Source organism: Pinus tabuliformis, chromosome 4_2 (assembly GCF_031772625.1).
Source record: "Pinus tabuliformis cultivar Carrire ecotype Pingquan chromosome 4_2, CPIR1, whole genome shotgun sequence".
In the NCBI taxonomy this organism is placed as follows: domain Eukaryota; kingdom Viridiplantae; phylum Streptophyta; class Pinopsida; order Pinales; family Pinaceae; genus Pinus; species Pinus tabuliformis.
The window spans coordinates 634,085,642-634,095,772 of NC_142304.1; the positions used below are offsets into that span (position 1 = coordinate 634,085,642).

General features: G+C 33.3%; 1 protein-coding gene across 1 annotated transcript; it reads right to left on the reverse strand.

Moving 5' to 3' along the window:
* Window positions 1-2,195: 2,195 nt before the first annotated feature.
* On the reverse strand, window positions 2,196-3,281 carry LOC149170957 (uncharacterized). The gene has a single exon (XM_089427391.1). The coding sequence runs from the start codon at window positions 3,022-3,024 to the stop codon at window positions 2,392-2,394; it is 633 nt and encodes a 210-aa protein (XP_089283517.1). The 5' UTR covers window positions 3,025-3,281; the 3' UTR covers window positions 2,196-2,391.
* Between the last annotated feature and the right edge of the window lie 6,850 nt (window positions 3,282-10,131).

Genomic DNA, 10,131 nt, shown 5'->3' on the forward strand with positions numbered 1-10,131 from the left:
TCTAATGGCCCATATATCCGTCCAATTCATTATCGGTTCTACTCATTACCTTCAGTCCGTCCATTTCATCTTCCCTTCAATGTGGATTTAGTATCGATCCCACAGCTTCTCTGATCCTGAATTCTCCTCATGATACCTAATTTATTTTTATGTTTGAGTCTGATTCAGATATTCATAGTCGCCCCTACTGTTTCCATTCAACTAATGAACATTTACCGACATGAAATGGAAGACTGGGAGGCTAGAAACCTGAAAGAAGGGTCCCTGTCCCTGTCCCTGTCATGTAAAAAAATTAAACACTGCCCAAACGATTGCATTGATTTTGTTCCCTCCTTCCAATGGTATTTACGGTTCAATTTGAAAATTTCCTGTTTGATAGTCTCCTTTTTCTTCATTGATTTTCCATGTTCCCTGGTCAACGATTTTAAAAAACTTATGGTCGGTGGAAAACTATATAAAACTTAAAAAAATTATATACATATTATTTTTAGCTTTTATTAGCAGTAGTGTCTCAACATTTTGCAGAAGGTTGAATGGTTGGAATGAAACAGATTCAATGGTATATAATTTGATATGAAACACATTCAATGATATATAATTTGATATTTCTGACGTTGTAACTTAATCATTTTTAAGGAATATTATTATTCATTTCTTTTTGCAATAAACAAACTGATTATGAACTATTTTTCTTCTTATTAATGATAATAAAATTAAATAATAATTATTTTTCATTATTTTTTAATACATAAATATATAAATCAAAACACACACCTAAATAAAAATTATGACCTATCCACTTAAAACAAACTAATAGAATAATAAAACAATATTTGAATTAAAAGTTACAAGTTAACCAAAAACACATTAGTAACTAAAACACGCTCAACTATGAAATGATAAAATAGTGGAATATCAGAATGCAACACCATCAATATATGGAATAAAAACACATTTAGCATATAATATGGACTCCACATTCACAAAAAAAACAAACAAACATTGCATGGATCCGAGGAAGTATTCAGTGGTAGGAAAATTTGTTACGGTGAAAAGGAATTATAATATTAAACAAAAGCAATTTACGTTAAGAATTGTGATAATGATTCTAAACTTTACAAGGTATTTATCAATTTACAATAAAGTTTATAGAGGTCTATTCGAATAGGGAGGTTTTTATCTTTTTGAATTTGAATTTGTGATAGTAAACGCATACTCATGTAATTAATATATTATTAATAGGTTAATAATAAGTAATATAAAATTATGTTAATTGAATTTATTGTGGAATAGTTTTTATTTCAATTTAAAGTGGATGAAGATGTGTTGGTTTTTTATTTAATTTTTTTAATTGGAAATTTAGATTGATTCTCAGAGGAATATGTTTAGTTTTAATGTTTAGCAATGGTTGTAGTGTATTACAAAGTTTATTAAATTACATTGATTTTTAATAAATTAAGAGAATTAGATTTGTGGTCCCCCACCAATTTCCTAAAAATTTGACATTATTCCAATTCTAATAAGTTCCTCATTATTATTTATATCATTCATTTATATATGAAAATTTTATTTAGCAAAATGGTCCATTACTGTTAATAAATTTAAAAAATTAGATTCGTGGCTGCTCACCCATCATTATTAAAGAGTATGTTAGGTTGCATTGAATTTTAATAAATTAAAAAAGAGCCTCCCACCAATATTAAAGAGTTTGATAGGTTGCATTGACTTATACATTAGAAAAAATTAGATTCATCTGAAGCTCCCAGCCCACTAATTTCCTAAGGTATTGAGATTATTCCAATTCTAATAAATTCATGGATGATAAATTTCCTCATTATTATTTATAGCATTTATTTATAGATTTTTTTTAAACTTAAAGTTATCCCATAACTTTTTATACATGACTAATGATAAATGTGTCTGTTACTAAGATATGTCAACAAACTACATTAATATGATGGTACTAGTTTATAAAAATTAAATAAATATATAATAGAAAATAATGCCTTCTGCCTTTCTAACTACATAACATTAACATTAGTTATTTTATTAACAGAAATTGGCGTATAAGATTTGTAGATATAAAAGGAAAAATTGAGGGATATAAGATTTGTATGTAGATGATAAAAGAAAATATTAAAGGCCGAGCTGATTTGATCTTAACAATAAGCCAGTACATTAAAGCTATCGGTAGGTTGAGCCAAACAACTATGGAATAGTCGTGGAGACGAACAAGAAAACCAGATCACCAAGACAAACTGCCTCTGGATTAAAAAGAAAATACAACGTCGCAAGATTATATTTTAAGTTGGAAAATTTTAGGTCCTAAAGATATTATCGCTACAGCCATATTTCGTCTGTACGAAATAAACTCGTTTGATGTTGCTTTCATTACATGCTACTCCAAGTTTCGAGTTCCCATGTCGTAGGAAAATCTCCGTCAAATAACATGGGCTGCCCTAAAAAGTCTCTGTTCATGTAATCCTCAAGCTGCAGTGTATCAGATAATTTTTCGTACAGTACAAATTGTTGATAGTTTTCAAAGTCGTCCTCGAAGTACCAGTTTCCACCAAGGGATTTAAGATTGCAGTTCTCCGACAAACCATCTGATGTTTCCTTCGGAGATATACATACTTCGTCCTTCAAACTCAGAGCAGGGCTCGGGGGAATTCCAAGCTCGTCGTCTGAAGCCTCCAGGAGATAACACAGATCATCATTGTCTCGGATTTGGTCTTCGTTGCCGCTAGAAATATCAAACGCCACCGAATTCTCCGTGGAGTTGAACACAGGATTAGAAGTGCAACGTGTCGCTGCAATCTCTTCCTCTAGGCTTCTCATCACTCCATTTAAGAGCTCCTCGCTATGAGCGCATTCTACTTCATCGTCTGCTAAGGTCTGGTCTAATTGCACTAGTTGAAGAAACTGCTCTCTTTCTTCGCCGTGAAAACGTTTCCGCTCCTGCACGTCAATGTAATCCGGCGGACCCTCGGCCTCACAGCAGCGTTTTCTGAGTATTTGAGACATGATTGAGAGGTGGCCAAGAGATTCGAACTCGGAACACAACAATGGTGGAGACAAGACGGGAACAATAGTTCAGCTGCACCGACAACTGCTTTTTCTGTTATTATTGTCGAAAAGGGTTTCAGAGTCGATATGATCGCTGCAATTGGCCGGAGTGGGTATGATGGACAGCATGTTAGCTTTTTCTTATACAAGCAAGGCAGGACACAGCAGAAATTATGTATAAAAATAGATGAAATTGGAAGGGCATGAATGGGAAGGGTACTGCAGGCAAGCACGGCTCTGGCCTGCCATCTTCTTCTCTTTAAATATTGGTAAATGGCCTGCTTCAACACAGAGACGTCGATTTTTCAATCAATTGGATCACGAAAAGACAGCCCAACAATTTTCACATTCCACCAAACTCAGCGTGCGTGTACTCTACATTCCTATCGTCGCCCATTTTGATATCTCAACTTAACTAATAGTTATGGCCGGTTTGTGGTATTATGGTATTATAACTCACTGATTATTTTATCTAGTTATTTATTTTAATCAATAAATTAAGCATATTCCATGTCTTTTGTCCACTCTCGATATATATATATATATATATATATATATATATATATATATATATATATAATATAATATAATATAATATAATATAATATGATAAAATCGGAAGTCCTTGCTCACAGGAATCCCGTGAGTTGAAAATGACTGAAAAACTTTTAATTATGACATATAATTCCATGTAAGTAAATCACTAACCGCCGATCTTAATATTTTAAATCTACAAAGGTGATGACTTGCTGAAATTTTCACTTTAAAAATTATAATGATTAATTTATTCTGTTATGGAAAGCGATTTATAAATGCAGTTGTTTAACGAGGCGGAGGAATTGCCTCTACAGTTAAAAGTAGTTGCTCATACAGTTAAAAGTAGTCGGAATTTTAGTAAAAAGATTTCAAAATATCACAGTGTTTGAATCATGTTTTTAATGGTGAAAATGGATTCAACATCTATCAAAAATGTCTAGGACATCTAAAATTTTGAATTTTAACAACTATAACTTGGATTTACAAAAATCTTTGCAGGATTTTCTCCAAATATGACCAGAATTTCCATAACTTTCCGAACAATTCCTCCAGCTAATTAAACTCCGACTTTATAAATGCAAAACAAAACATTGAAACTTGGCTTTTTGTTATTATACGATGTCACAGAAATTTGGGTACCCTGTCACTAGTTCTACGAAACCTTGAAATCAAAGCTTTAAAATATGGTTAGTCAATGGCATAGGGGTTTCTGGATATGATTCTCATAAAATTGAAGTTTTGAAAGAAAGGTTCATGCCCACCAAATTCAAAATCAGTAGAGAATATGAACTTGTTATTCGGTCCGTATAGGCGTATTAAAAATAAATTTATTTAAATTCTTTCTGTGAAGAAGCATATTAAAAATAAGTTTATTAAATTCTTCTCGAACGGTCATATCAATGACAGTGACTGTGATCATGGTTTGAAATTTCAAGCCATCGAGATGCCGTGCCGCTGGGTCCAAATTTGATTTAACATTGTTTTGGTATTTATCATTAGTTTTAAATTAATACGATTTGGTACTTAGTATTATCGTTAAATAATACATGATTTTTTTTAATTGTTTTTTGGTCAATTGGTATGGAGTAATTTTGTTTTTTTTGGAAAATCTATTATAATGGAATATAGGAAAATTATTATTATTTAATATTAAATAAATATATATTATTATATTATTATTAACAGGTCGGATATTTTAGTAGTTAATTTATTTATTTTTATTATTATTAGTCTAGTATTCATCAATGCAAGTTATAATATTTAATTTTGAAAAATAAATATTTATTTATTAATATTATTGAAAAAATTATTTTTCAAATATTTATATTTTAAAGAACATGACAAACAAAATAGGCTTCCCAAAGCAAATAAGTTCAACACCTATGTTGAGGCAGTTACTGTAACACCCCCAAGTCACATAAAATTATTGAAGTTACTAACTTGATTTGTGTTAAATATTAATTTAGATTTTATTACATGTCGATGATTGAATATTAACTAAGTGAGGCTAGAAGGCTAAAAAACATATGTTTTGTTTACCTAAATTATTGGTAATGATATTTTAACAAAATAGCAACTGTTTAATATAGTTAAAAGAAATAGTTGCCAAGAAAACAATACATGTAAGAGTAAAAGTGCAAATGTGCAAACTTAGTAGTGGTTACTACCAACAAAAAATTATACAAGTCCTTATTCCTTAGGAGGAAATTAAAGAATGAAGGTTTTTCATGTTTGAACATAAACAATTTTGTTTATTTTATATAATGTTTTTAAGGATATAAAAAATAATAATATTTTATTCATATATTTAAAAGAACATGACAAACAAAATAGGCTTCCCAAAACAAATAAATTCAACACCTATGTTGAGGCAGTTACTATAACACCCCCATGTCACATAAAATTATTGAAGTTACTAACTTGATTTGTGTTAAATATTAATTTAGATTTTATTACATGTTGATGATTGAATATTAGCTAAGTGAGGCTAGAAGGCTAAAAAACATATGTTTTGTTTACCTAAATTATTGGTAATGATATTTTAACAAAATAGCAACTGTTTAATATAGTTAAAAGAAATAGTTGCCAAGAAAACAATTACCCTCTGCCTGGAAAGGAGAATATAGAGAGGGGAAAGAAAACAAAAAAGGGGATCCTAGAACTAGATGAACAAACCAGTGGGACAATTTCCTTAACATAGTTAAGAGGATATTATAGAGCTTGAGGTTGGGTGGAAGTCCTGAGGCCCAAGTTACTGACTATGACTGGACAATCTAGTGTGGAACACAGAAAGTGCTCAGGGGACAATCCAGTGTGGAACACAGAAAGTGCTCAGGGGAGAGTCTGGACATAATTGCCAGACTCGTGGTTGGGAGGAAAGATTTTCAGACAGATAAGTAAAATAGAAAATTTTATGAAGAACACTTATCCTTTCAGATAGATAAGTAAACATTAAGCTCTCTTATGAATGCATATATTTATTCCAAATCAGAAATCAGAGAAGCTAAAAGTGAACCTTCTAATAACTATTAGATCTATATTGAATTCTTGAATAGATCAAAGGCTATAAACTGAGATAATCTAGCAATATATATATATATATATAAGCAAATTAGAAAACCTGTAAGAAATTAGATATTCATGAATAGAAAGGCAGACGAGACAATTAAGTAAGATATAATAAATTTCTGTAAGTAGAGTACAGTTCAGAAAGTATTGTTACAACAAGATTTATTGACTGTCATAAGTAAATAAACATTTGAATGCTAAGATAGAGTATAAGCTAGGACGAAACAGTCCAATCATAAGCCACAAACTATAACAAACAACGCATGCGAATGCAACCCTTGTCGAGGTTATCTCATCTATACATGTGTTAATCATGAAAACTATAAAAATCTTACAGAAATCTCGAACCTTATAACATGTACTGTCATTGTTAATTTCTACAGAATTCTAGAAGAAGTTACATTCTATCTCATAGAGTTTCTGACCCTTTTCTTCATAATCAATAATCCATACGAATTCCAGTCGGCCGACATGAATGCTCATAAATTGAATACCACAATAACAGGAACATAGGAGCATTACAACCCTCATTCATTAATGTAAATTACAGGCTAGAAAACTGGAAAATTCATTAGGAAAACAAAATCTATACACGATATATGATAAAAGTCGAGTAGGTGCATAATAGTATAATATTCGGGCCGCGTAGGGTAGATATAAAAAATATAGAAGTAATTTCTACTGGCCCTAGCGGTTCGAGCTAGTATCTCTATTCAAAATGCCAGAACATTTAAGATTAAAAGAGTATTGATAAAATCCTTGATAGTCATTCAAATCAACTCTTAGAGCTAGTCTCAGCAAGCTAAGAACCGGATAACAGTGGTCGAGTCTCGGCCCCGACCACAAAAAAACCTACATGCATTTTCATGGTAGGAGTAATATCCAACCTGTATAAGATGAAGAAGCATCTGGTGAGGGCATGGCCTTATTCAGCTGTCGTTTCGAATGAACCAAAGTGTGGGTAAGAATACCTACAAAAACATAACCCCTGGTCAGAAATTATGGCAGTAAATCATGAATATTAAACAAGAAACGAGTAATAAGCATGCACCTGTATGTGAAGAACCTTCTTGAAGTCATAGTCACCATTTTGTAATGGAAACCATGAAATCCTTACTCAGTTCATCCAGATTGAATATACCCTTTGTACAAAAAATTTAAATCAATCATTCGATAGTCGAGGACCTTTGCTCACCTTGGTTAACAGTGACTTTGACCAGGTCATCCTCCCTTCAGACCTAGTAGTTGAGCCGTTTCTGAGAGAAAAGACCAAATGTTTGAGAAGAATAAATAAAGTTCAGTTAGACAGTGACCATTAAACCCTCTCCTGAAAAGCTAAATGCTGGAAATGACAAATAAATATAAGGGCGATATTACATGTAGTTGTCGAGAGGTGGAGGACTCCATAGTTTATGGCGACAAGGGTTTGAACCTCCTAAGCCATCCACAGAGGTAAAATTCTATGGAGCAGCAAGAACCCAAAACTCCAATTACAAAAATGACTAACCTAGAGGGTGCATCAATCACTCAGGTAAAACACTAAGTTTTCTTGCACCGTCAGATCATCACCAGATCGATGATCAAAGGGATCCCATCTATTATTGTCACTGTCACATTAATCTGCGGTGCTAGGAGGTTGGCCCTACACTTAACACATGGCCTAACCTACGTATCCAATGGTGAGCCAACTGAGGGTTGGGAAGGATGCCAAATGAATTAAATTCCACTCTATGGTTTTTATATGGTGACCGCCAACTTTTTTTATACAACACATTTGTTGGGTCCCTATAATACTAGTGATTACCCCATTACTATTGTAGTTATACCCCTTATTTATATTGTTGTGCCCCTATTACCCCCATATTGTTATTTCTGTGCCCCATAGAATCCCTCTATTGTTATTTTTGTGGCTTTATATTATTATTGTTAGGTCAACTGGATTATATTGTGGCTCCTTAGACTCCTATATATAGAAAGGAGGTTGTGTCATTTGTATCATCGAAGAATTGTTCATTTGTGTAATGTAAAGGAGGTTGCCCCCTCGAAGAGGCTGAATTCTAAGGCGTTGATCTATCTTTTCTATTTTTTCTTGAGCTGGTTTCATAACATTTGGTATCAGAGCTTTGGATTCTAGGGTTTCGCTGCTCCAAACAGGTCATCGTGGCATTTTCGCTATAACTTTTTTTCTGTAACGTTTCAGAAGTCGCAAAACAAACCCATTTGAGAAGAAATCGCGCTGAACCTTGGGTCCCAATTTCAGAGCTTTTCACGCGATATTTTCGGAGATATGATCTGAGGAAGTTAGCCTTTTTGCAGACTCCTGAATTACATTCAAAACAGGTGACCTGGGGAAAATCGTCATAACTCTCTCTCTGAGGATCGGATTGAAATTTCGTAGAAAGGTACAGAAAGAGGACGGACTGTAGTTTCTTGTATGTGTGTTTCAGATTCAAAGGTTAAAACAGTGACTCGTGGCACGTCGTACAAGTTCGCTCTACTGAACCAGTCTAAAAGCAAGTCACTGTGGGAGATTTCACATAACTCTTACTTGGAGAATCCAATTTGGCTCAGACTTGTGGCATTGGAAAGAGGACGCAGAAGGCTACTACAGGTAGCATATTCAGAACTGGATGATCCGAAATTACAGAGATACATCAGATTCAATATCAGGCTTCTATAAAGTGAAAAAAGGTGTGTAGTTTTTTTTTAATTTTTTATCTAAGCTTGGTTTAACGGAATTCAAAGGGCATAGTAAAGCATTATTATCGGTAACTGATGCCCCGAGGAAAGAAAATGCAAACACCTAGTAAGGAACCTGAAAGCTCTAGCATGACTCATGAAGAAGAGGAAGAAATGCTACATGATATATCAAAATTACAAGAACAAGTGCAACAAATGTCACGCTCACAAAAGCTAACAGAAGCTAAGATAAGTGGCGTGGAATCTAAGATAAATGGCGTGGAATCTAAGATAAATGGCGTGGAATCTAAGATAAAGGGCATGGAAGCTAAGATGGAGGATTCGATGGTAAATTTGAAGATAGATTTGAAGACAGACATGGAAGAATTGAAGAACTTGCTACAAGAAAGGATCACTAATGGTGAAAAGGTAGTAAAGGAAACTCATGATGAGAACAAAAGAAATGTTAATCATGATTCCATAGACTCTAATGTTGGATCGAAGACTCACCATGTTCCAAAAATCGATATGAGGAAGTTTGATGGCAAGGATCCCGCCACATGGATATTACAGATGGAGCAATTCTTCGATCTCAATAATGTGCAAAACACACAAAAGGTACGTATGGCAACTTTATATTTGGAACCAAATCAGTTTGTATGGTATCAATGGCTTTGTTCTCGTAAACAATTTATCACTTGGGCAATTTTTACGGAAGAATTGATAGCACATTATGAGGATACAAAAAGCAACACTTTTTTTAGCCAATTGATAAGTCTCAAACAAAAGGGTTCAATAATGGAGCACATTGAGGAGTTCCAAAAATTGAACATAAGGGTAAAAGATATTCCAGAGGAGCATAGGATTGATGTGTTCATAGGGTCTTTAAAGGATAATATCCAACATGATGTGCGCCTTTGGGAACCTGATTCATTAGAGAAGGCATTCAGGTTAGCAAGAAAAATGGAAAGCAAAATTATGGCAACTAGGAAGCATACCATTCACAACTATAAAGATGGAAGTGTTGTTGCCCATAGTCTTCCACAACCTACAAGGTTGACACCACAACAATTGGAAGAAAAAAGAGCAAAAGGGCTTTGTTACAATTGTGATAGCAAATACACAAAAGGTCATAAGTGTGCTGAGAAGAAATTATTCTACATAGATTGTGAAGAGGAAGAAGAAAAGGAGCAAGAAAGGTCAAAAGAAGAGGATATATTCCAGGAACAAAGCCTAGATGAAGAACAAATAAATCCGACCATATCTTGTAATGCATTGGCG